At 43.7% G+C, this 27,941-nt stretch overlaps 1 protein-coding gene across 1 annotated transcript; it reads right to left on the reverse strand.

Moving 5' to 3' along the window:
* Positions 1-121: 121 nt before the first annotated feature.
* Positions 122-27,904, reverse strand: WDR88 (WD repeat domain 88). The gene is made up of 11 exons (XM_019742640.2): positions 27,686-27,904; positions 22,640-22,750; positions 21,372-21,460; positions 20,694-20,757; positions 18,241-18,379; positions 16,483-16,612; positions 9,919-10,106; positions 8,180-8,262; positions 6,862-6,930; positions 2,163-2,255; positions 122-259 (listed from the first exon to the last, which is right to left on the reverse strand). The coding sequence occupies exons 1-11, from the start codon at positions 27,902-27,904 to the stop codon at positions 122-124; spliced, it is 1,323 nt and encodes a 440-aa protein (XP_019598199.2).
* Positions 27,905-27,941: the final 37 nt, after the last annotated feature.

Here is a 27,941-nt window from a genome sequence, read left to right on the forward strand (position 1 = left end):
CGCCTCAGAGAAAGGTCCCTGCAGAGCCCTAACACATGTGTGACAGGTGGCCTGTGCTGACGTCTCTCAAAGGGCCCAGAGGCCTTCAGTCCTCCTCCCCCAGGCTGCAAGGCCTTGCCAGTTAATCCTTCTCTTCTAATGATGATGTGGCCTCTGCTGACACGTCTTTTGCATCCATCCGGCAGAACACACATTTGGTGACTGTTTCAGAAAAGATGTCACTTTCGTAGATGGAGAAAGGCCTGTCACATTCTTCACACTGACATGAAATATTTAAAAAGAGCAGAAAGGAGGTCCTGGTCAGAGGGGAGCAAGGCATGCAGTTAGAATTCTTCTACCTGATCCAATCACCTTGGGCTAGATCAAGGTGAGCGCTGCCTCTCCTCTGTGGAGTGTCACCCCTACAAGGGTGGAAATTGCGGGCCACTGAGAGAATGAGCACAGGCTTCTCCCTCTCTTCCTCCCCAAAGCTATGCAGGTACTGCCAGCTCATGTCCCCCGCCATGGAGGTTCTGGGGGCAGAAGTGGTAAGCCACTTGTCTGTGGAGAGGACAAGGGGTGGGTGTCTAACCCCATCCTCTGCTCTGTGCAGAGCAGGACTGTGGGGCTGAGGGGCTATCCTAACTCCCCGACATCCTGGGGACACCGCACATTTACAGAACCATGAGAAGCAAGTAGGCAGGGTTTCTGAACAAAGCAGGGATTTTTACTGGATGATGAAGGTGCATCCTTCTCCATCTCTGAGCCTGTTTCTGGCCAAAGCACAGAGAACAGTGGGTACTGTGGCACAGCTCACTCACCACTCTGCTTCCCACAAACAAGTGAGCGACACCATGGGTGGGCTGTCAGGCAGTGGGCAGAGTTCGCTCAGGGGTTCCCACCACAGCACGGTCCCCTGAGACGAGCCTGTAAGGTGGCATGCTCCTGCCCTGGCTCTCCAAGCCCCTGTGCTTTACCACCCTGGCCCACTGCAGGACACTAAGACCTGCAGGAGAGGCAAGGCAAACCCTGCCAGGGACAGGCCCTCTGGGAAACCCGGCCTCTGAGGAAATCTAGCCCTTTTATTAAAACTTCTTTCTTCTACAGCATAATTACCCACGGCCCAACCCCAGAAGGGCGGGACTCAGGGGATGCAACTCCCACTGGCAAGGGGAGGACATTGGCAAGCACTAGTCAGTTTCCAGGGTGTGAGGACCAACATGGCCACAAAGGCCACGAGGACCCACTGGCCACAAAAATGAGGCCCATGTGGGCCCCACCCCTCACCTCCCTGCCCCACAGTGCTGTTCCCAAATGAGTCGTTCCCAGAAGCAGTGGCTCCCAGCTGGACCTTCGGAGAGGAGACAAGTCTGCAGGATTCCAAGGGAAGGAAAACTCAAGGCAGCCCAGCATAGACTCATCAGCCCCTCGAGGTGGCAGCCAGGTGCCTGCTCAGGGGTCCCAGCAGGGACAGGCCTCCACTGCCTAAGAATAGCCTCTGCGGCCAGCCCTGGCTGCACCTGGTGAAGCAGAAGACGTGCCCGCTCTACCACCAAGATTTCCACTAGAGAAACACAGGCACCTGAGCCCCTTCTATGGGAACTGGGGCGCTGGGAGCCTGGCCAGAGGGTCTGCAGCTGGAGCATAGGCAGGTCACGCAGTGTCCAACTGTGCCCAGCCAGTCCTCCGGTGCTCCCTCTGGCCTCATTTCTCAGTGCCCCTCACGCACCCCACTCATTCCACCCTTCAAACACACCAGGCTCATTCCAGCCTGAGAGTCTCCATACTGGCCATTTCCTCTTTTGGGAAGTTCCCCCAAACACCTGCACGTCTCACATCCTCACCACCTCCAAGTCTTTGAACAAATGTCACCTTCTCAGTGAGGCCTACCCACCCTGACCACCCTTTAAAATAGTGTAATCTCCAGCACTTCATTCCCATTTCTTATGTTATTTTTCTCTAAATTATTTATCCCTATGTGACTCACTACCTATTTGTCTTATTTCTTTATTCATTGTTTGTCTCCCCTTTTGGAATTAAAGCTCCCTCAGGGCAAGGATTTCAATCTGTTTGTTCATGGTCTTACCCCCAGTTGCCCAATAAATGTTTGTTCAAAGAGTAAATTAATTTGTAGCGATAACCAATGAAAGCCTTCATTGGGCTTAATTTCACCCGATACCAACCTGTTCCACTTTTAAGCCGAGGGCCTTTTTGTTCTCAATTACCAAAGGAATTCGGTCAATTGCTTCAATATTCCATAGTCTCATGGTTGTATCCTAAAACAAGTTAAACAGCAAACCAGGAGTCACCAAATGGACTCGTTAGGCTGGGAGGACCCAGGGAGGGGCATTGCATCCAGGTTACCTGTGGAGAACCTCAACCTGTAGAGGAGCACAGCTAGGGTGCCCAACTGTGTCCGTCTCTCCAGCACCTTTCCAGCTTTTGCACTGTAAGTCCCATATCCCAGCCAACCCCTTTCAGGGTGCAAAAAGCCTCATTGTTTTCAGCAAATGGGTGTGGAAGTTGGGGGGGGGAGGTGTACAAGCTCATATAGCAGCCCTCAAAATGGGAGCTGAAAGCAAAACTATTTTTAATGTGAAATGGATATGCATAGGTGATCCACCTTCCACAGCTGCTGTCACTGTTTTCCGCAACTTGCAGGTCATGATAATAGATTATCCATTATTGTGATTCACTCCCAATGATGTAACTTACATATTCAACTTAACTGCACAGTAATTGTGAGTTTTAAAAGTCTGCCTTTGATTTTACCTGTGAATTAACTGCTGTGCTTTATTTCAAAATAATACTGGTAGAACTATTAACATTGTGTATACGGGGATCACATTTTTGAAGAGTTAAGATAATTAAAATGAGAACAATTACAAGAGCGATGCCAGCATGACCCAGACGTCACGAAAAGAAGGCCATACAACTCAGTTTAATGACAGATAAACAGACACGTAAAACTAGTTTGGGGGATAAATAACCAGAACAAAGTATACGTGCAATATGCAAAGTCATTTGGGGTTGGGTTTGGTGGAGAAGGGGGTGTGAAAGCAATATGGTAACTGAGGCTCACACATCTGGACTAAGACAGGCAAGTTCTAAATCAAAAGTTTTTCATCTCCCAATAATATACCAATGTGGAAGAAAATGAACTATAAACCATCCATTGGAAAAGAAGAAGTAAAACTATCTCTATTTGAAGATTACATGACTTAGTATATAGAAAATCCTAAGGAAGCCACTAAAAAAACTATTAGAACTAATAAACAAGCTCAGTAAGATTGCAGGATACAAAATCAATACACAAAAGTCAGTTGTATTTTTATATACTTGCAATGAAAAATCTAAAAATGCAATTAAATAAACAATTCCATTTAATAAATGTTTAGGAATAAATTTAACAAAAGAAGTGCAAACATTAAAGACCAAAATCTAAAAATTATTATTAAAACTAAAGAAGACATAAATAAATTGAAAAACATCCCATGTTCAATAAATCAGAAAACTTAATATTGGTAAGATGACAATACCTCCCCCCCAAAATGATCTACAGATTAAACACAATCCCTATGAAAATCCCAGCTGACTTTTTTGCAGAAATTCACTAATAGATCCTAAAATCCATATGGAAATTCAAGGGACACAGAATTGCCAAAACAATCTTGAACAAGAAAAACAACATCGGAGGATTCATACTTCCCTATTTCAAAACTTATTACAAACCTACAGTTATCGAGATAGTGTGATTCTGGCATAAGGATAGAAACATAGGTCAATAGAGTAGAAATGAGAGTTTAAATGTAAACCCTCACATTTATGGTCAATTATTTTTCACCAGGGTGCCAAGATCTAAAACTATAAAACTAGAAGAATTACTTTTATAACTAGAAGAACTGAAAAACTATAAAACTTAGAAGTAAACATAGGGGTAAATCTTTGTGACCCTGGATTAAGCAGTGATTTCTTAAATCTGACACCAAACCATAAGCAACAAAGTGAAAAATCGATAAACTGGACTTCATCAAAATTTAAAACTTTTGTGCTTTGAAGGACATACATCAAGAAAGTAAAGATATACAGAGGGTGCCCAAAATATGTATACACATTTTAAGAAAGGAAAAAACTGTATTAAAATTGTAATACTCGATATACACCAATAACAAAAAATGAATATAAGTCATGTGTGTACATTTTTTTGGCACCCCTAGAATAAGTCGCTAATAGGCACATGAAAAGATGTTCAACATCATTAGTCATCAGGGAAATGCAAATCAAAACTACAAGACATCACTTCAGAACTACTAGGATTACTACAATCAAAAAGGATGTGTTACTAACAATTGTCACCCCAATAAACTTTAATTTTAAAAAAACAAAAGAATGTGGAGAAATTGTAACCCTCCTAGGCTTTAGCACTAGAAAGCAAAAAAAGTGTTCAGCGCTTTGGAAAATAGTCTGGCAGTTCCTCAAATACAGTAAATGAATACAGTTCCCATGTGACCCAGCAATTCCACTCCTGGGAATATATCCAAAAGAATAAAGCACAGGTATTCAAATAAAAGTTTGTTCATGAATCTTCATAGTACAGTATCCAGAATAGCCAAAGGTGGAAATAATCCCATTTCTGATGAATGGATATATGAAATGTGATATATATATATATATATATATATATATATATATATATATATATATATATATATATAATGAATATTATTCAGCAGCAAAAAGAAATGAAGTACTGATACACATTATAACTTGCAGGCCCACCCAAGCTGCTTCCAGTGGCTTTCCCATACAAACGGTCTGTCTTGGCTCATGCTGCAGACTTTCCTAAAATCTCTCAAATGTTCACAAAACCCAAACAAGCAGCATCTGGCCTCGGCATGCCCTGTACCTCTTGCTGAGCAGCCCTACGCCCGGCACTAATGGCAACTGGCCTCGGTTCACAGCTTAGCCTCTCCCAGGCACCTTTAAGTTCGGCATACAAGACAGCCTTCCGTGGATTGCTTTGTGGCTCATTCCAGGTGGCCCCAGGCAAGGCACAAGCTGCAGCTGAACTCAAACTGCAAGAGATACCTGCACTCCCATATTTATTTCAGCATTATTCACAATAGCCAAGATATGGAAACAACTTAAGTGTCTGTCTACAGATGAATGGATAAAGAAAATGTGATATATATACATATACATATACATATACATATACATATACATATACATATACATATACATATACATATACATATATATATATATATATATATATATATATGAACATTATTCAGCCATGAGAAAGAAGGAAGTTCTGCCGTTTGTGACAACTTGCATGGAGCTAAAGGGTATTATGCTAAGAGAAATATGTCAGACTGAGAAAGACCAATACTTACGATCTCACTGAATAGTGAAATCTAAAAATACCAAATTCATAGAAACAGAGAATAGAGTGGTGGTTGCCAGGGGCTAGGGGGGAGGGAGAAATGGGGAGATGTTAGTCAAAGATACAAACTTCCACTTATGAGATGAATAATTTTAGGTGATTTGATGTAAATGATTATAGTTAATAGTGCTGTATTGTATACTTGAAAGTTGCTAAGAGTATAGATCTTAAATATTCTCACCACAAAAAGAAATGGTAATTATGTCACATGAGGAGGTGTTAGCTCAGGCTATAGTGGTAATCATTTCATAATATATAAGTGTATCAAATCAACAGGTTATGCACACTAAATTTACACAATATTGTATGTCAATTATATCTCAATAAATCTGGAAAAATAAATATATAAATAAATGTAAGCAATAGCTAATCAATACTATTGTATTCATATTCTCTTTTCTAAAAAGTCTTACATTTACGTATCTTAAGAATATACAATAATATAACCTATAAAAGTTAAATATCCAATAAAGACTTTTTAAATTCTAAATAAATTGCTGTATCAGAGGACAGAAAGCAACATTATAAAATAGTTTTCTATTTTTCTTAAATATATTTGTTTAATTCGTTCTACTATTAGTTACTATTAATAGCTGCAGTTAACTAGTCCTATTGTTTCATTTAAATAATAACATTTATGTGATAGAAAAGTAAAAGATACAGAATACGACATAATTTCAAATAAACACTCATTTTGCATATTTTGTTTTATATTTTTACTTTTTTCCAGCTTTATTGAGATATAATTGACAATCACTGTCATGTTTTTTAATTAAAATAATAATGCAGCCATAGAATTTTTATTATGTGTTATATATATTATTATGGCTTTTTGGTCAGGTGCAGCAGTATCTCAGGTTGGCTCCCTAACAAGTTGGTCATGGTAGGCAGAGTCTTGCCCCTGGTCTCATAGCCCTAGAAACCCCCAGCCTAGAGAATTACACGGCTCTAATAAAGGTGGAGGGCAAGGTGAGACCCCACTTCTCAGTGCTCACACCTGGGACAAGCCTCAGGATATCCTGGGCTAGTAATGTGCCATTGGCACAGGAATTTCAGGATGTAGTGAGGTGGGGATAGGAGACCCACCTGGGACCTCACAGGGTGGTCTCTGCTGCTTATCCACAAGCTGACACCTTCCCCTCCAAGGCCCCCTGTTTGTTTATCACTCACTCACCAGTCTGGCCACGCCTTTGCTCCAATAAAACACAAATGTTGGTGGTGCAGACACAGAGATACCTGGCAACTCCCCACATGAGCAGATGGAGAGATCTCCTTTCCATATATCCAGGCAGCTGCCTGGATGGGGACGACCTGGCCAGGTATGGCCCTCAGACTGAGTCTGCCCAGGAATTTTACTTGACAATAGCACGTCTGTTATCATTGGTTCTCACAAATGCAAGAGTTTAAGTCACTCAAAGGTTGGCCACTTTTACCTTTGAAGCAGACAGGATCCATTTCTTGTTGTTGCTAACGGCAACATCCATCACCCAGTCATTATGGCCCTGAAGAAAAATAAACTTTAAGGAGGACCTAGAGGAAAAGCTTTCGTAAGAACAACAAAAACAAACTCAAGAACACAACGCTACTTACATTTAAGAGTAACTAATTGTGCTTCCCAGTTCCACCGAGGACATTTCAGGTGGAATACAAAGTGTAAAGGCTTGTGATACATGCGTATGTCATGGCACTGTACGTGTTTTTAAAATAGCAGGATGGGGGAAAAAATGATTATATCCCCAGCTGGTCCCAGACCACCTCTTGCTGGTTTTTGCTTGCTTCCTTTGTTCTAGGGAATCCAGGGGTCTGATGGGTGAGGGGGCTTTTGGCTTCAAGTAAATGCAAACCTATTCACTGGTCCATAAACAAGTGGGGGATTGTTTTCCTCAGGTACAAGGGAGCTCAGAGAGGGTAGACAGCACTGCTGGTTCAGACACTTAATGACATCAGGGCTCGGTGTCAGCACCGTTGCCATTCTTTGGCCTTCCCCTTATGGAAAGAGGTGGACCAGGTGAGGTAATGTGGTTTGGTAGGAGGACAGAGAACTAGAGAGAAGGTTAAACTGTGCATAACAAAAGGACAGGAATTTGAGGGTGGAAGAGTAGAGAGGAGAGAAGAGGAGAAAAGTGAACAGAACAAACTGATAGGGGGTCAAATGGATTTTTAAACACAGGGAGGTTGAAGCTGAACCTCTGGATTCTGGCTGTGCTTGATAATCCATCTGTTTATTTTTGAGCTACTTTGAATGGAGTCTCCTCAGTGCTTGCAGCCAAAAGCACTGAATGGACACCCCCCCTTTTGGAGCCCCACGGCTTCCTGTGTATGCCTCGTTATGGCATTCAGCCTTCTTCACAGTAATTTCTGCTGCCCTTAGAACACTTTCCCAGCTCTGAGTTTTAGCATTTGCTCTTCCATCTGCCGGGAATGCCTTCCCCCAAGCTCCTCACTCATCCGGTCCTTCCTTGCAATCCCTTTCTGAGCTCAAAGGTCACCTTCTCCGAGGGGCCCTTCCTGCCCACCCATTGCGGCTTAGTCCTGTTTCTATCACGTCACTTTGTTGTGCTTTCTCCATTTCACTCATCAGTGTTGATGATTTGTTTGTTGGTTTCTTGTCTGCCCTTCCCTACAGAGCTGTCTGCTGCATAGGAGACGTCTAGGTCTGTCTCACCCACTGCTGTATTCCCACCACAGCAGCCAGCATGGAATGACTGAGGAATGAAGCTCAGATCCTCTATCTAATACAGGCATTGGTACCTTTAAGGAGAGCTTCCGGTAGCCTTCTCCTACATCCCAAATAGCCACAGTCCTGTCGAACCCTCCAGACACGAGAAAAGATGCTGCAACACAAAATGAAAGAGTCTCGAGGGGATCATCTTCCCCAGCCAACTGCTTCCTCCTGTGGTGAGGTCTTAGCGGGCTGAGGACGCATTTGTGAGGTGCCTCCATGGCTCACTCTGAGGACACTCAAACCTCTTCCTGGTGGTTCAATGACCCCCAACCAATTACATTATTAATGGTAATTATATTCCATAATGTTGTCGCAAACACTGAATCAGCAAAAACTGAACCATCTTCCTCAGGAAAATACAGGGTTAGGTTCCTGTGAGATTCTGGACACATTTCATGAAGGCACAGAACAGCCTTCTTGCGTTTATGAATGCCAGGCAACACTTCAGCACTATGCTAAGGGGGCATTTTCAATAGCAAAATCCCCAACAAGAAGCTCAAATTGCAAAAATGTGGCACTAAGTAGACCACAAAAAGCACAGTTTATGATAAGAAAGATGAAACAAGAAGGCAGCGGGTCGCCTTGTTCAACTCCAGCTGGGAACGTGTGCATAGGCTAACTCAAACTGTCCGCTGCACTTCGCACATCCATGAGTGACCAAGAGTAATCACTTCAGGGTTTACTCTTACAAAAGTGTCAAGAGTATTCATTTTAGGGTTACAAATAAATTTTAGCCAGTAGGCATATTTACAAGTACAGAATCTGCCAAGAGTGATGATTGACTGTGTACAACTCTGAACCCAATAAATCCAAGGACAGTGGGGTCTGACGTACACAAAGGCTGCTTCTGAAGAGGGAAAGGTGTTCAGAAGCACCCTAGCATTTCTCAAGTCAGGCGCTGATGTGTGTGTACTGGCTGGGTGCTCCCCCACCCCTCACCCCCACCCCCACCATACACACACTCCTTGAGGATGGAGGAGTGTAACATTTGGCTCCTGGGTGCCAGGAGCAGTCACTTCCCCCACTAGGGTCAGCTGCCATGGCAGCTTCCTGTCATTGCCTCTGCTTGCACCATGGCCCTTGGTCTGGAAATAGCATCCCAATTTCCCATGGGAAAACACCCCTCACCTATCCTCAGTCCCTCTGGTTCAGAAGGTACTGACCCTAGCGTCTAGCTCTGGGGGGTAGGCAAGTCACTCAGAACTGGCCAAGCAGAACATTTCATCCTCTGCTAAAATGATTGGTTCAGAGGTGGGCATGTGACCTAAGCTGAGCCAATAGGAATATTCCCTGGGACTTGTGCTGTCACCATCAGAGGGAGTGTGTCTCTTTTCTTCAGGATCGCCAGTGACCAGAACTGCTGTTGGCCTGGACCACCAGGGGCCATCTTTGCCTCCTTGAGGAGAAACGCCAAATCAGAGAAAAGCTGATCTGAGAGGCAGAGTAGGAGAGTTGTCTCTCTGACGGCGTTGTCTGAGTGTCTGAACCCTAGGGTGAGACCTGCTCCTGAACTTTCCCATTACAGGAGTTAACAAATTTCTTTTGTTTGCTTAAACTACATTGAGTTGAGTGTCTGTCACTTGCAAACTTGTGCCTACGAATCTCCTCTCTTGGCTTTTTGTTCCCATGGATAAATCCACCTTCACTGTCAGCATCATTGGAAATTACCTCTCTGTACTAAGGAAAGTCCATGTGAATGAAACATGAGGAACTCTAACCCAGCACGCCCATGGATACAGAATCCTTTTTTGTATTTATTACTCACTATCTCTGGCAAAGTGGCAGGAGCTCACAGAACCTTCATGGCCCTTCATCAGAGTTACACAGGCTCCACGGTTTCGAAACTCCCCTGTATGAACATTCCATATTTTTAAGGTTTTATCCCAAGAGCTTGTACACAGGAAATGGCCACTGAAGGTAAAACAGCAGTTTGAGATTGCATTGGTGTGCGCCCTGAAACACAGATGGAAGGGTACACGCATTAGCACTTCGACCCTGGAAAATCTGAAGACACATATAAAAGGAGGAGGGGACGAGGGAAAGGGCCATTGGAGCTAATGGACATCATTCCTTCAATCACAGCCTAGATATCACTGATCCAGATATGAATTGCTCTGACTAGGTCACACTAGTCCAAGATTTCTTAATCATACTGACATTTTGTGATGAATAATTCTTTGTGGTAGGGGGCTGTCCTGTACATTGTAATATGTTTGGCAGCACCCCTGGGCTCTACCCACTGGATGCCAGTAGCCCTCACACCCAGTTATGACAACCAAAAATGTCTCCAGACATTGCCCCTAGTTGAGAACCACTGCACTATTCAGAGCAGCTTGAGGCCTAAGGGAAAAGAGCAGCTGGAAAAGCTGTCAGTGTTGGTCAATGAACTAATAGCCCTTCAGGTTTGGTGCTGGATCATACTTACAAAGTGGCCTCTCCTGTTCACACTCTACTCCTTTGTCTCTGAGACATGGAGGCTTCGCTGCTTCCCCTCTGCTCTCCTCTCCCACCCCTCTCTCACTTACTCCTACTTCTCTTCACCCCATCTGCTCTCTCTTTTTCTCTCCCTCTCTCCTCATCTGTCTTCAGTGTCATTAAGGCATGTATCAATGGTGTGCAGTTAATTATTAATAATAGAGTTTTGGGTTATCCAGTCTCAATTTTTAAATGTCTCCTTTTTTTGAAAAGAAAAAAAAAATCTGTCAGTATTTTGCTGCTTTTTGGTTTGTTTGTTCCTCAAAGTAATTCCGCCATGATTCTCATCTCCTGCTATAAACAGAATTTTCAAGTGAAGCTACAAACATAAATGAGCATTTCTGTGTAGCCTGGATCATAAAATCAATCATTTTACCTGAGGAAAAGGATGAGTACTACTGTTTTCTATAGCTCTGGTCAGAGTTGTGGACTGTGTTTCAGTTCTTTGAAATGCACAAACTGAGTAAGATCAAAGGCAAAAAAAAAAGTCAACTTTCCAGGAGTGTCCATGGTAAAACTTTCCAAATCTCTGTGCCTGTTGAGCTAAGAACCATCCCACCATCCAGATACTGTCATTGGGGTTTAAACCTGGAGATAGATTAAAAAAAAAAAAAAAAAAAACCTCTCCAGAATCCAGGCACTGTCATTGGAGTTTAAACCAGGGCTATCTCTATTTTCCAGGATGGCCTCTCATTTTAAATAAATTCCTCTTCTCTCAAAAGACCATTTTACTGAGTACAAAAGTTTGGGGGAAATGCCTACGTTGCACTTGCATATCTGGACAAGATGAAGTCAATGCTCTTCACTCTGTTCCTCCTGCTAAGGACAGCTAACAACGCTGGGCATTTATAAAGCGAGCAGAAGACTCTGACAGGTAGAGAGAAGAAGGAGGACCAGCTAGGGCTCTTGGGACCAAAGGATGGCATGCTGTGCGTCCCTAGGGTTTTCTTTTTGCTTCATATATCCTGTACTGAGTGCTGGGAAAGCTCATAACCCCCCCACCCAAAAAAAACAGGGAACAAAAAAGGCCTCCAAGTAAAGCTGTTCTCCCTAGCCAAAGGGAGAGCCTAACAAAACAGAACACTTTTAGACAATACCCACCTTAGTCCAGCCAAATATCTTGGGGGGGAAACTTCAGTTTTATCCCCATCCCTGTGAGCAAAAGCCAAGAGGGGAGCCTAGACTGCCACCCTTGCCAGGCTGTAATGAGGTGGCATGTTAAAACAAAAGATTTAAGTAAGACAAAGTCTTGTAATGGAATAACCAAAAGGTCCAGGACAGAACTGAAAATCACTCATCACACTAAGAGCCAGAAAATTCTATGTTTCCCTAAGACCTAGCTGGACAATCAGCTCTACTGTGTCTTTGAAAGCAAAAATTAATATAAGACCCGGGTCTTAATATTATAATATAATATAATATAATATAATATAATATAATATAATATAATATAATATAATATAATATAATATTAGTATAGTATAATATAATATAATATAATACCGGGTCTTACATTAATTTTTGCTCCAAAAGACGCATTAGAGCTGATTGTCCAGCTAGGTCTTATTTTCGGGGAAACACAGTTTCAACATAAATGAGAAAAATAATCAACAGATGCCAACACTAAGATGACATAGATCTTAGTATTATCTGACAAGGATTTTTAAGCTGCCATCATAAAAGTGTTTTGAGGGACAATTATAATCATGCTTGAAACAAACAAAAAGATAGAAAGCCTCAGCAAAGAAATAGAAGATACAAAGAATGATCAAATGAAAATTTTAGAGTTGAAAAATACAGTAATCAAAATTAGAAACTCAGTGGAGAGGACAGAGGAAAGCATTGGTGAATATGAAGGCAGACAATATAAATTAACCTACCCAAAAAATAGAATTAAAAAAAAAAAAGAACAGAGTCTCAGGAACCTGTGGGACTACAACAAAATAGCCAAACATTTGTTTCATCAGAGCTCCCAAAGGAAAGGAGAAACAGGGTGGGGCTGAAAAAGTAATCAAAGAAATTATGCCTGAAATTTTACCATATTTGGCAAAAGACATAAACCTATAGATTAAAAAAAAAAAAAAACTAGGTGTTTCCAAATAGGATAAACTCAAAGAAATCTACACCAAATATATCATAATTAAACTTCTGAAAACTGAAGACAAAGAAAAATTCTTGAAAGCAACAAGAGAGAAATGACACCCTACCTTTAAGGGGAAAACAATTTGAATGATAGTGTATTTCTCATCAGAAATTATGGAGGCCAGAGAAAGTGACATGACAGTTTTCAAATACTGAAAGAGAAAGAAAATGGTCAACCCAGATTTCTATATCGAACAAAAATATCCTTCAGGAATGAAGGGAAAATCAAGACATTTTCAGATGAAGAAAAATTAAGAGAATTTATTGCCCTCAGACTTACCCTAAAAGAATGACTAAAGGAAGTTTTTCTAAACCGAAAGAAAACAGTAAAAGAATGAAACTTGGAGCTTTAGAAAGGAAGACAGAACATGGTAAGCAAAAGTATGGGTAAATGTAATACTTTCCTTCTCCTCTTTAGTTTTATAAATTATGTTGGACAGTGAAGCAAAAAAAAAAAAAAATTATAACAAAGTACTTACGTTTACTTCTCGCAAGCTTCACAATCAGTTGAAATAATGAATTTTCAAAATCCTCTAGCAAGACCAGGCATATAAATTGCCGGGCCCCGTGCAAAATTAAAATGCAAGGTCCCAGTTCCTCAAAAAGCTATACATAGTATTACCATTTGATCCACAAATTCCACTCCTAGGTATATAGCAAAAGAATTGAAAGCAGGGATTTGAACAGATACTTGTATGCCAATTGCAATATTATTTACAATAGCTAAAAGATTTTTTTAAAGTGTCCATCAACAGATGGATAAACAAAATGTGATACATACATACAATGGAATTTTGTTCATTCATAATAATACCTCCTATAACATGGGTAACCCTTAAAAAATTATGCTAAATGAAATAAGCCAGATGCAAACGGACAAATAATGCATGATTCCATTTATATGAAATATCTAGTATGATATGAAAAAATGCTCAGCATTACTAATCATCAGAGAAATGCAAATAAAAATCACAATGAGATATCACCTCACCCCAGTCAGAATGGCTATCATCAACAAGAGAAATAGTAACAAGAGTTGGAGAGGCTGTGGAGAAAAAGGAACCCTCATACACTGTTGGTGGGAATGCAGATTGGTGCAGCCACTATGGAAGGCAGTGTGGAGGTTCCTCAAAAAATTAAGAATAGAATTACCATATGACCCAGCAGTCCCTCTGCTGGGTATATACCCCAAAAATCTGAAAACACTTATCCATATAGACATATATGCTCCAATGTTCACTGCAGCTTTATGTATGGTGGCCAAGACATGGAAACAACCAGAGTGTCCTTCGATAGATGAATGGATAAAGAAGTTGTGGTATATATACACAATGGAATACTATTCTGCCATAAGAAAAGATAAAATAGTGCCATTTGCAACAACATGGATGGATCTTGAGATTATTATGCTAAATGAAGTAACTCAAACAGAAAAAGTAGATGTGGTGTGGTGTGTGGTATATAAAACTGTGGTGTGATATGTGGTATATAAAACTGAAAAAAACAAAAGAACAAGACAAACAAATGAAGAAACAAAAACTCATAGACACAGACAATAGTTTAGTGGTTACCAGAGGGTAAGGGGGAAGAGGGATGGTAGATGAGGGTAAAGGGGATCAAATATATGGTGATGGGAAGAGAACTGACTCTGGGTGAAGAACACACAATGTGATATCATGTTTCCCCAAAAATAAGACCTAAACGGAAAATAAGCACTGGCCTGATTTCTCAGGATGCTCGTAATATAAAATGAGCCCTAATGCGTCTTTTGGAACAAAAATTAACATAAGGCCCAGTCTTATTTTGGGGGAAATACGGTAGGGCTTATTTTAGATTACAAGTGTCCTGAAAAATCATGCTAGGGCTTATTTTCTGGTTAGGTCTTATTTTCAGGGAAACATGGTATATAGATGACATTTTACAGAATTGTACATCTGAAATCTATGTAACTTTACTAACAATTGTCACCCCAATAAACTTTAATTAAAAAAAAAGTGGTGAACACACAATGGGATTTATAGATGATGTAATACAGAATTGTACACCTGAAATCTATGTAACTTCACTAACAATTGTCACCCCAATAAATTTAAAAAAAAGAAAAATATCTAGTATGAGCAAATTCACAGAGGCAGAAAGAATAGAAGTTAGGGTTAGGGTCAGGGGAATGGGGAATTATTGTTTAATGGGCACTGAGTTTCTGTTTGAGATGATGAACGGGTTTTTTAACTAGATAGTGGTTTTGGTTGTACAATATTACAAATGTAATTATTATCAGTGAATTAACTTACAAATGGTTAAAATGGCAATTTTAAAAATAATAATTTAATATCCCACAAACCTCTGAAGTATACACTATAAATGGGTGAATTGTATGGTGTGTGAATTACACCTCAATAAAGCTGTTAAAGAAGAAAGAAAGAAAGAAAGAAAGAAAGAAAGAAAGAAAGAAAGAAAGAAAGAAAGAAAGAAAGGGAAAAAAGTGATGGCTTCTGGGAAAACTGCGTGGTTACAAGAGAGAGATTTTTCACTACATATTCTTTTGTACTTTTTTAAGTACAAAGCATGTGTTGTATGCTTTATGTTGTTAAAAAGTAAATCACATATTTTTGAAATAAAAACATGCAAGGTCCATATTTAAAAACTAAGAATTTCAGGACATTGACCTCAGAGCATTAAATCAAGGGTGGGGCCCCTCTGAGTGTGGGCCCCAGTGTGACCTGAGAGGGTATAAACCATGAAGCCAGCCCTGTCGCATAGCACTGAAAATCCTTGCCTCGATATTTTCTTGCTGAAAGCTACATTTCCGGAAAAATCTTAACTTCAGGTCAATCAAAAATACCAATAGACATTTCTCTTATTTTTGTTTCCATTCCCATTGGGGCAACAGAATGGAGAGGATCACCACACTTGCTCACAGCTGGAGCTGTGGGCACCTCTGCTGCTCTCACCCCTGTCACTTCCACCACAGAGCTTCTCTAAGGAGCAGTGCAGGCCTCCCTGGGGCAGAGGGGGCACCCACAGCCCCTCCCAAACCAGCTTTCCCTGGGAGTCACTCTCAATAACAGAGCACATGCTGGGCACCCACCGTGGGCCTGGGCTATGGGACTTCGTATATTGTATCTTAGTCAGGCCTCACCTCTGCCCAGTTTGCAGACGAGGAAACTGAGGTCCGAGGTCACACAGGATAGGAACCTGCACACCTTTAATGTCTGGCCAGACCCCCATGGGAAGCCTGGCCCAGGCCCGCAGGGCTCATAATTGAACGGAGTGGGCAGGGTAACAGAGCATTTACACATTCTGGGATCCTGACTCCAGGGCCCGCTGGACAGGACTGGCCACCCCTCTGGTGGTGGCCATCTACAAGGTGACCCTGGCAGGCTCTGGATGATCAGACCTTCTCATTTTGCAGGAGACACTAGAAAGTCGCATTTTGGCAGGGGGCCTCTGCACAGTATTTTCCAGTGTTGGTTCACATTGAAACAAATGCACCTGAGGCCCAGCCCAGCTCACAGGCCACAGCTGCCTGCCCTCCTCCTTTCCTTTCTCCCTATCCAGCCTCCTCTTAGCACCCATGACCAAGTTGGAGATGCCCCCTGTGGATGCTGGCTCAAAAGCTGAAGGTGTGCAGGCCAAATCCAGGAGGGCGTGGATGGGGCCCCGCCCACCCCCCTGGTGTAGGATGCTCCAGCCTCCCAGGAGCCCTCCTCACTTAGCAATGGTGAGCAGTGTGGTCCGGGATGTAACATCCCAGATCTTGACGCTCCTGTCCAACGAGACAGAAGCCACCTTCTGGCTGTCAGAGTCAAAGCAGCAAGCGGTGATTGAGCTTTTGTGATGACCTGAGGCACAGAGAAAGTGACTCGTTACACACATTCCACATTCCAAGTCACAAGCTTCACACGACTCCCCTGACAGTGACCCTATTCTGGAAACACAATTCTGGTTTTCACTAGGGACTATTCACTCACACCAACATTCCTCAGTACCTACCATGTGCCAGGCTGTGAACAAGGAGCCCCATCAAACCACTCCCGGTCCCCGCTGAGCAGGCAACGACCCACAGCATGCCAGGGGCCGTGAGAGGAGCACCAGGTACATCAAGGCTGGCAAGGAGAAGCCTGGCACAGCCCTGAGAGGTTGAGGAAGGGCCGGAAAAATTAGCAACGGAAGCAGAACAGGAAGAATGCTCCAGGCAGAAGGAAAGCATGTACAATGGCCTGGAGGTGGGACGGGACATGGAGAAGCGTGGTGAGCAGCTAGAACCTGGAGCGTGAGGACACAGAGCAGGAGGTGACCCAGTAAGGGAAACATGCAAGCTGTGGGGCACAGCACATAATCATGGTTCCATGTTGATAAAAATAAACCTAAACATATATGGAAAGTAGCACGGCACATATCATGGTTCCGTGTTGATAAAAATAAACCTAAACACATATGAGAAGTAGCATTGTGTGTATTTGCACGTGCGCGCGCACATACACACACACACACACACAGTTCAGAAAAGCTACCCAGCAACATATTGTTAGTAACAGGCACCTCCGGGGAAGAGACAGGACAAGTAGAGCTGCCTTTCACTTTTGGCTTTACATACTTACGAAAATTTTTTACAAACATTATGTATTTTTTTTTAACTTTTTATTTTGAGATAACTGTCAACTGACGTGCGGTTGTAAGAATAACACAGAGAGACCCTATATGCCCGGTTTTCCCCAATGGTAGCATCTTGCATGACATAGAGTAGCACAATCAGGAAATTGACATACAATAATTATTAATTTTATACTTTAAAAAATACAAATAAAAACGTCAAGGGGCCAGCCCAGTGGCTCAGGCGGTTAGAGCTCCATGCTCCTAACCCCGAAGGCTGCTGGTTCTATTCCCACATGGGCCAGTGGGCTCTCAACCACAAGGTTGCCAGTTCAATCCTTGAGTCCCGCAAGGGATGGTGGGCAGCGCCACCTGCAACTAGCAGTGGCAACTGGACCTGGAGCTGAGCTGCGCCCTCCACAACTAAGACTGAAAGGACAACTTGAAGCTGAACAGCACCTTCCACAACTAAGATTGAAAGGACAACAACTTGACTTGGAAAAAAGTCCTGAAGTACACACTGTTCCCCAATAAAGTCCTGTTCCCCTTCCCCAATAAAATCTTTTTGAAAAAAAAGAAAAAGAACATCAAGCAGGCTGAGCCCCACTCAGTATAAGATTGGGCTTTAAATGTCTATGTGAGCAGAACATTGTTTCGTTTGTTACAAGCACAAGACTGAACGGAAAAGTTTAACTGATGAGGACCAGTCTTAGTTTTAACTGCCTGTGGTTTTATCAATCAGTGTCCCATCTTGAATTATGTGGCTCAGACCATTATAGTTTCAGCAAATAAAGCAATCAAACATCACAGTCAGTCCAATGACGAGCGGCTGTTACCGTGGCAGACAGAACAGAGCAGGGAACCCATGCAAACTCACCTTTGACGTGTGACACAGTCGTGGCGCTTTCTGCATCTGTGATACAGATTCCGCAATCCACATCCAAGCCAGAGACCACGTATTTACCATCAGGAGAAAACTGACAGGAGACTATGAAGTTTTCATGACTGATTTTCCACTGAAATAGGGCAACAATCAAAAGGTTGTGTTCTCTCTAGCCCAGCTGTCCAGTAGAACTTTCTGTGATAATGAAAATGTTCCATCTATGCACTGTCCACTATGCTAGCCACTGGCCACATGTGGCCATTGAGCACTTATAATGGGCTAGTGCAAAAAACCCTGAATTTTCAAGTTTGTTTGGTTTTAATTAACTTATTTAAGAAATGTACTTAATTAGTCTGTGTCCAGGACAGATGAATGAGGAGAGGGAGAAAACCCAGCGGAACGGACAGCAAGGTTCTAGGAATGGCCAGCTGTTCATTCTGGTAAACGAGTGGTTATTGCCTGGCACTGTAGACGAGACACTACAGCCCCAGGCCCTCAGGCAGCTCACAGTCTCCTAGGGAAGCCTGGCACCAAACCACAAGAAGGGCACAATGAGCTACTCAACATTCTCTGTGTTATAAATCATGATATTGCCATTGTGACAGTTTTAAAATATGCCCTGCAATTCTCTGACAGTCCTCCTTCCAGAAGGTGGAGCCAAATTCCCTGCCTGTTGCGTGTGGGTTCGACGTAGTGACTTGCTTCTAATGAATAGAATATGGCAGAAGTGACAGTGTGTGACTAGGTCACAGAAGAAACCATGGCTTCCTCCTTGCTTTCTCTTGGATTACTTGCAGGAGAGGGGTGGGTGGGAGGTGGTGAACTGCCATGTCCTGAGGACACTCAAGCAGTCCTCTAGAAAGACTCATGTGGAGACGAACTGAGGCCTCCTGCCAGCAGCCAGGTGAGTACGCCATCTTGGAAGGGGATCCTTCTGCCCTAGTTGAGCCTTCAGACGATTGTACCGCCAGGTAACATCTTAACTATGACCTCACAAGGGACCCGAGACAGAACTACCCAGCTAAGCTGCTCCTAGGTTTCTGACTGTCAGAAACGGTGTGAGATAATAAATGTATATTGTTTGAAGCTGCTAAGATTTGGAGTCATTTGTCAAGCAGTAGTGGATAATTAATTCAGCCCGATAGTTGGCAAGTGGCATGGATGGCCTGTGCAAGAAAAATAAATCAAAGTACTAAAACAAATTTAAAGAAGAGAAAGAAAGATCCCAAATAGAAAAGCTGGCTAGAGACAAGAGCAGGAAATTTACAAGAGAGGATATAAACATTTGAAAAAATGCTCCAAGTCAGGCATAATCAATGCTAGTCTCATTTTTCACCTTGATAGCTGGCATGTGAGGGTGGGAGACGGTGGGTATGAGTTGGCACAGATTATGGGAGGTTAATTTTAAAAGCACCATGTGTCTATACCAAATGAGCAATAAAATCCAGCTATATAGCCAAAACTATTGGAGCAAGTGTATAAAAAATTACATGCAAACTTTCCTCATTGTATCATTGTTTATGATAGAGAAAAGTGAAAACAGCCTTAATGTCCTACAACAGGGAATGGTGAAATACGGCATGACCTACCCATCCCTTGGAATCCGTGTCCATTAAAAAAGATGATGTTCTTGTGTACTGATTCAGCATTTGTTGTTAAGTGAGAGAAGAGTCAGGATCCAGGAAGTATGCATAAATGATACTATGTTGTTAACAGAACAGACTTGCCTGTGTTCATATGTAACCGTGTGTAAACAGGAAAAGAGACAGCAAGATGTTAACTAAAATCTCTGGGGGTTGTCTTAAGGTTTTTGTTTTTTAATCTTGGCTTATCTTGTCTTTCTAAAAATATTTTACAATGAATGTAAATTGATCTTTGCACTAAGAGAAAGGTTGTTTATTTAAGGAGAGGAAAGAGGGGGAAGGGAGAAGACTGGTGATGAGGAGTTGCTGGGGGAAGGGCCGCAGGGATGGGACAAGAGATGTGAAGAGGCACCTGAGCAGGGAGGGGGCTGCCTGGGCTGGAGGCAGAAGGCAGAGGGGGTCTCGGGGCAGTTTGGATGGATGGGTCGTGGCCCCTCTAAGATGGAGAACGGATTGGGACAGGCCAGAACCCTCATGCTTTGGCTACAGGGCCTTTGTCCCATGATCTCAGCGCTACTTCCTGCCTCATCAAATCCAAACACCCCACAAGGGACGAGCTCTTTCTCTCAGCCTGAAATGCCATGTCCCTGCCCCAGCCCTCTGGCCCTGTCCCACTTGTTTCCTTGTATCCATCCCTCCCATCCATCAAGTAGAAGCCCTCCTTCTGCTCGCTCTGGAAAGCTTTCCTACCCAGATGTCCACCCTCCATCATCTTGGGTCCCCAAGAAAATTGTTTCCTGGAAAATTGGCTTCTTTTCCACACCCAGCCCAAGGCTCCCTAAAGCCCAGTCAAGACATACTTACCAGCAGCTTGCCTGTTTCAAGGTCCCAAGTCCTCAGTGTTTTGTCGTAGGCTGCTGCGATAATTCTGGAAATAAAACGACAAGCATAGGGTCTTCATGACAGAGACAGTTATGCATATGATTTCCCCATAGAAAATTTTGATAATTTAAGACCGAGATTGCAAATAATACTGGAATCTCTCTAAAGATGCTTCATGAGCCTCCCTGGAAGGCGGTGGGTTCTCACTGGAAACAAAGAGAATCTAACACAAAAGCACTACAGCACCATGCTCTTCCCCACTCCCTCGGCCATCCAAGCACGTTCTTTCATGTTTATGGCCTTTAAAGGTATCATCTCTTCTGCTCTATACTTGACCATCTTCTTCTAAGGAGCTATCTATCTACAGCTAGAGCCATCACTTCTGCTCAGGAGTCTATCTTTTTGCAAGAAACCACTTTAATAGCTCATTTTATCCTGAAATCTTTCCTTTGTACATCTAGTAAAATAATAAAAATGTACCTTTGTCTTGTTATATGGCATGTTTCCATGGCAATCTTTCTCCTCTGTATAAGATACATTTCCATGGAAGTTAAACGCCCATATTGTTTTTACTACACTGTCGCCCGCAGGCGTGCTATACCCTGGCCTACCTCTTCACTCTGACTTTTCCTGACCAACGTAAAATGAAGAACAGGTCACCTTCTGCTGTCGGCCGTGACACTGCACTCTACAACAGGCGCTTTGGTCCGGGGCTCAAAATCCCGAATGATAGATCCATCCGCAGCGTCCTTAAATCAACAGGAGAGAGGGAGAGTGAGCGAGAGGTCACGGAGGCGTGGACTGAGGTTGTGACCTGAGTTCAACATCAGCCCTGAGCTTCTCTACAACGAGTTATGAGAACTGCATGGTCCTATGACTGTCAATCAGTTCAAAAGGGGCAAGGACTTCCCCACCCAGCAGGTCATGTAGCCGCTCAGCGTCGCACAGCTAGTGGGCCCCAAATGTGGGGGCCTGAACCACTTGGACAGTCCCCAAACCCTCCTGCCTAGTCTGCCTGGCTTTGGTACCCACTTATGACACAGAAGCAGCTCCTCCAAGGTCATCTGGAGGGTAAAGGCGTATCCTCCATCCGGTTACCTGAATCGGAACCCAGGAACCAGCCTTGGCGCATTCCACCCTGTCCCCCTCCTGACCCTGAAGCCAGAGGAGATGACAAAACTCAGAACTGACTCTCCTCCCCCATGAGCCTGGCCCCAGCCACATGGTCATCCGTGGCCTGGCCCCTGATTGCCACCCCCCATCCCTGCTCCTTCCTTATCTACTCCTGACTGGCGAGCAATGCCCCCAAACAGGTCTCCCAGGGCCTGCTGACTATGCCCAGAAGGCTTCAGAGAGTTCTCGGTGACCGCCTCTCTGCAACCTTTGCTGACCATCACACCCCCATTCCTTGTGGCCCTACTTCCTGCACCCTGGGGCGCTGATCCGTGCTCAGTCTGCCTCTCCTAACCACCCCTCACGGACAGGTGCCAAGCCTGGCCACTTTTCTGTCCTCTGTGATCACCAGGCTTGGCCATACCATCCCTGTGGATAGAACTCATTTTTCTAAATGAGAAGGATATCCAAAGAGATTACACAGCTCAGACCCCTCAGTTAGGCCCTAGTCACAGCTGGGACCCTCGACCCTCCAACAAAAGATGAGGAGCTTCCAATCCAGTGGTCTCCATCCCCTGCTCCCACTGTTTCCAAATCAATAGGCTAACAGCAGCTACACTGACTTCATCTCTCTCTGGTGACTTGACACTAGTGTAAACCCTCACGTTGCTTTTCCTCCCTACACTTTGCTCAGAAAGGCCTTTCCAAATCTGTGTGATCCTTGAGTGCCTGGAAACTCAGTGTGGGGGAACTCTCCACAAGAGGTGACATAAGTTTACAGGATGTTTCGGTTCCACCTACACAGGGCCACCTACCCACAGCTTCACGGTGCAGTCATAGGAGCCACTGAGGAGCTTTGTGTCATCCACACAGAAGTGACAGGAACTCACAATGTGCTGGTGTCCGGTCAGAACTTGAAATGGGACCTGAAAAAAAGATAGACTGAATGAATTGCAGGTTGCAGAATACAAGATCAGGGCTTTAAAAGTCAATTGTATTTCTCTATATTTACAATGAACAATCTAGAAAAAATAAGGAAAACATTCCATTTACAAAAGCATCGAAACAGAAATAAATTTAACCAAAAAAAGTGTAAAATTTATACTCTGAAAATTACAAACCATTGTTGAAAGAAATTTAAAACTACCTAAGTAAATGGCAAAACATCTATGTTCATAGATTAGCAGTCTTACCATTTTTAAGATAAATACTCTCTCAACTGATCAGCAGATTCAATACTATCCCATCAAAATCCCAGCTGACTTCTTTCTGAAATTGACAAGCTGATCCTAAAATTTATATGAAAACTCAAAAGAAGCACAATAGCCAAAACAATCTTGAAAAAGAACAAATGTGGACCACTCAAAATTCCCAATTTCGGGGCCAGCCCAGTGGCTCAGGTGGTTGGAGCACAGCGCTCCTAATGCAGAGGACGCAGGGGGAAGGTGGAAAAAGGGGGGGGGGAGAATTGTTATCCAAAATAGAGTTGGCCCTTCACATCTTCGGGGTTCCCATCTGTTGATTCAACCACAGATCAAAAAAAGAAAGGTTATGCTGTTGCTGATGTGTACTATGTAGTTAGGTATTCTAAGTAACGTAGAGATGATTTAAAGTTTATGAGAGGATGTGCCTAGATTATATGCAAATCCTATGCCATTTTACATAGGAACTTCAGCATCCATGGATTTTGGTATTGGGGAGCGGGTCCTGGAACCAATCTCCCCGAGGAGACCAAGAGACAACTGTATACACAGAACTCTCAAAGCTTAACAATAAGAAAATAAACAACATGTTTTAAAAATGGGCCAACAACCTTAATAGACACTTCACAAAAAAAGATATACAGATAGCAAATAAGCATGTGAAAAGATGTTTCACATCACGTGTCATTAGGGATTTGCAAATTCAAACTACAACAAAAATACTTGATTGGCCAAAATCCAGAACACTGACAACACCAAATGTTGGCAAGGATGTGGAGTAATAGGAACTCTCATTCATTGCTGCTGGGAACGCAAAATAGTGCAGCTACTCTGACTAAGTGAAAGAAGCCAGTCTGAAAAGGCCGCATACTGTATGTATCCTAACATATGACATGCTGGAAAAGGAAAAACTATGGAGACAAGACAAAGATCAGTGGTTGCCAGATGTTTGGAGGGTCTGAAGGGAGGAACAGGTGGAACACAGGGAAATTTTAGCGCAGTGCAATGATTCTTTATGATACCACGATACATGTCGTTATACCTTTGTCCAAACCGATAGAATGTACAACACCAAGAGTGAACTGTGAGGTAAGCTATGGACTTTGGGTGTCAGTGTAGGCTCATCCATTGTTCCAAATATTTCATTCAGTGGGACATATTGATAATGGGAAAGCCATGCATGTGTGAGGGCAGAGGATATATGGGAGATCTCTGCATCTTCCTCTCAATTTTGCTATGGACCTATAGAAAACTGTTCTAAAAAATAAAGTCTGTTTTTGAAAATACATATGTATACTTTTTAAAGGAATGAAGTACATACAACATGGATGAACCTTGAAAATATTATACTGAGGAAAAGGAGCCCGTCACAAAAGACTAAATATTGTTTGATCCTATTTCTATGAAAGGTCCAGAATAGACAATTCTATACACAGAAAGTAAATTAATAGTTGCCTAGAGTTGGGCGGATGGTTTGAGGGGAAATGGAGAATGGTTGCTATTGGGCATGGGGCTTCTTTTTGGGTGATGAAACGTCCTAAAATGATTATGGTCCTGGTTGTGTAACTCTGTGAATACACTAAAAACCATTGAACTGTACACTTTATATTGGTGAATTGTGTGATGTGCGAATTATCTCAATAAAGCAGGGCTTTTAAAAAGGGATAGAAAGAGCAAGCCTAAAATGTTCCACTAACCCCCCTCCCGAATGGCATCAGTGGTGGGGTGGGGGTGTCTGGGGAATGCAGTGAGGAAATGTGGGACACAGAAAGGAGTGGTTCGGGGTTCTGCTGCGGTGTGGCGGGGCGGGGCCTTTGGGGGGGGCTGGGGGGGTTGTCTGGGGAACAGCCCACGGAGAACCGTTTTCAGTCTCACACGCGACACTTCATCCAGCTACCTCCGCCTCTTGGCAAAACTCTCGGGTCTTCGAGACTCCTCTCCTTACAGAAATAGCACTTTATTCTGGGAAAGCATAGCCGCAACAGGGGGACTTCCTTCTAACCCCAGCCGGACCTTCCTGGGGACCTCCTTTCAGATTTTTTCTGCGCCTAGTACTTTTGGGGTCCATTAGAGAAAGGGACCCAGAGGAGCTGCAGAGAGAAGTTCCAAGCACATGGACTTATTTTCAGAGGCGCTAACGAAAATGATTGTCCAATTTTTGTAAAAACAGAACAATTTACGGTAGTTCTTTTATATACGTAGGTTCCTTCATTCGTTCGACAAGTATTAATATGTCTCGAGCGCCTCCCCTGTCGGGCCTTGATCTAGGTGCCCCGGAACCGAGGAGCAAAGACCCCCATCCGGGAGGGGTGCGCCGGTGGGCGTGTTGGTGCCACGGGGGGCTGAACAGGTTCCTGCTCTGAGGGGCCGGCGTGGGAGAGGGAGGCAGCCACCAAATGGCCAGGACATGGTGCCAGGCCACGGCAAGAGCTGTGAAAAAGAGGCCCGTGAGAGGGCTGCTTTAGACTGGCGGGCACGGAGAGCCTCCCCGGGCGAAGGGGGCGCGGGGTGGGGGGGGGGGGGGGGGGCGGAGCAGCGCAGATGGTGACGGGAGGTGACAACGAAGATACCAGAGGGCCTGCCTGAAAATCAAGTCTGAGAGAAAAAGAACAGGGAGATGAGCCCGATTTGAAATGGCCTGGAAGGCCGCGGTCTTCCTCTTTAATGTTCCAGAAAGTCAGGGAAAGGTTTTTGAGCCAAGTATTTTTTAAAATTGTGACATGGGCCATTTTCATTGAGCGACACAGTCACATTAACCTCCAAAGTATATCGTCAGTCACTGCTCCCGTTTATTCTAATCGTCCTTTCTTACTTGGGTTCCTAAATTCTGATTTTTTGTTGTTCGCCAGGGTGCTCCCTTGTTCCTCAGAGAGAAGCATCCTGTCTGAGTCTTTGCAACTCTGAAGAAAATGTCTTTCTGTTGCCTTTATCGGACATAATCAGTTTGGTGGGGTAGAGAATTCTTAGATCACAACCTTCCCTCTAAGAGCCTTATAGAACTTAACTTCTGTCAATCTAATACATCATAAAAACCTCAGGCCAAAAGAAAATCATAAGGCACCTGAATGTGTATCCACAGGTGACTGGTTAACTTCATCAGGGGACAGCTAGCCAATGGGATACTATCCATAAGAAAGAATAAGGAAGCGAGTTCTTCATTGATATGGGAAGATCTGTAAAATATACTGAGTAAAAAAAGAAAAAGAAAAAATTAAAACTAAGTGCAGAAGTAGTCTATGTCTCTATGTAACAAAGGGAGGACAAACATGTTCGAGTATGTGCTGGTAAATGCATAAAATATCTCTGGAAGGCTACAGAAGAAACAAGAAACATTTGTTGCCTCTGTAGAGGAAAATACGGCAGTTGAGGGACAGAGATGCTAGGGCGACTTTTGTTAAAAAAAACAAAACATATCTATTGAATCTTGGGGGTGTTCTATACAGAATATAAACTAAAACACAATATCTGTGCTCTCCTTCCATTTTACCTGAAAATCAGAATAAGTAGAACATCTAAAAGCACAGCAAAGCCCTGGCGCACACTCCGCTTTTTCTTCAGACTTCCTTATGGAGACCCCAGTTGAGGGGCGACAGGGACGAGGACAGGACAGTCAGCCAATCGATGATCTCAGTTGTAGACCTTGCTCCGAGGTCTTCTGATGGCTGGAGGAGCCTAGATCTCAAGCAGATCCCAGGCTTTTCCACTTGTGTGTGGGACAGCTTTGCTCCTATCCTCGCAATGAATGCAGGCATTCACAGTGTAGGTCTTATTTCCCTGCAATCTTGCAATGAACTTCACATCTCTTTCCACGTGAGCACTCACTCCAGTCTTTCCTCAGCCCAGGGAGATTTTCTTCATTGTTTCCTGCTGTATTTCTTTCCTCCTGCTCTCCACACCTCTTATATGTGTATTGGCTCATCTGGATCTCTCCTATATGCCCCTTACCTTTTCTCTCATAATTATTGTTTCTTTATATTTTTTTTCTCTGAGTTCTCAGAGAATCCCGTGAGCTTGTCTGATAGTCTGTTTCACTTCTCCACTCCCGATGTTAAAGCCTTTGCAGAGGGTTTGGGTGTGGACACCCTCTTTCTCATTCCTATGAATTCTCTCCGTGCACAGATTATTTCCTCTTTCCAGCTGCCAGCCTTTGTTTTAGCATTGTGATGTCTCTCAAAGTAGTATCGTTAGGTTTTTATATTTTTATTATCTAAGTTTTCTGTTGCTTCTGGTGCTCTGTTTAATGGGTAGAGAGGACTCCTTCACTGAACCTGGGGCATGCACTTGGGAGTGTCACCATGGGGACATTTGGGAGGTTCCACCGGAGACTGCAGTGTCTGGGTTGGAGCCATGTAGTGGCTTTGGAACAGTCCTCCTCCCCACCCCCTCCCCACCCCTACCTCACTCCCACCACCCGGGGACAGCCAGCCATTTCCCCAGAAATGACAGCTGGAAGCCCAGGAGGACAGTGGCATGTCCTCCTAGGCAGCCACTTCCAAGCTTTAGCCCAGGAGGTGTGCCTCAGGCAGGTGACTGGGCCCAGAGTTTCACTAGGGGTCTTAGCAAAGCCAGGTGGGTCTCTCGTGGATCCTCTCGCGGCTTGTGTCTTCCCCACGTGTGGGGAACAAGCCACCGCCCCCTCCACCTGAAGGCGATTCTGACCTTGGACACAGCCTCCTGGTTGCCCCGGAACTCCTTTTCAGTCATCAGCTGCTCGGGCAGTGGTAAGTCCTCGTCCACGTGCAAGGGATTTAGGTGGGGCAGAATCCGGGCCCGCCGCCCCTCCAAGAGCTGCCGGTGTAAGTGGCCATAGGCCTTGATCAAGGCTGGCAAGGGCACCCGGTGGGGCTCAGGCGCGCCATCCGCCAAGGGGGGCTGCATGTTAAGTCCCTGGGGCTCTGTCTTTTTGTCCTTGTCT

The sequence above is a fragment of the Rhinolophus sinicus genome, linkage group LG11 (assembly GCF_036562045.2).
Source record: "Rhinolophus sinicus isolate RSC01 linkage group LG11, ASM3656204v1, whole genome shotgun sequence".
Taxonomy (NCBI): Eukaryota; Metazoa; Chordata; class Mammalia; order Chiroptera; family Rhinolophidae; genus Rhinolophus; species Rhinolophus sinicus.

What these genes read in the sequence shown, in the direction of transcription:
- WDR88 (XM_019742640.2), bottom strand. Translation starts at nt 27,904, where the DNA reads ATGCAGCCCCCCTTGGCGGATGGCGCGCCTGAGCCCCACCGGGTGCCC. An exon ending in TTGAAACAGGCAAGCTGCTG is followed by an intron (nt 18,380 to 20,693) that starts GTAAGTATGTCT and finishes GCCCTATTTCAG; the next exon opens with TGGAAAATCAGTCATGAAAA. An exon ending in ACACTGCTCACCATTGCTAA is followed by an intron (nt 10,107 to 16,482) that starts GTGAGGAGGGCT and finishes TCTGTGTTTCAG; the next exon opens with GGCGCACACCAATGCAATCT.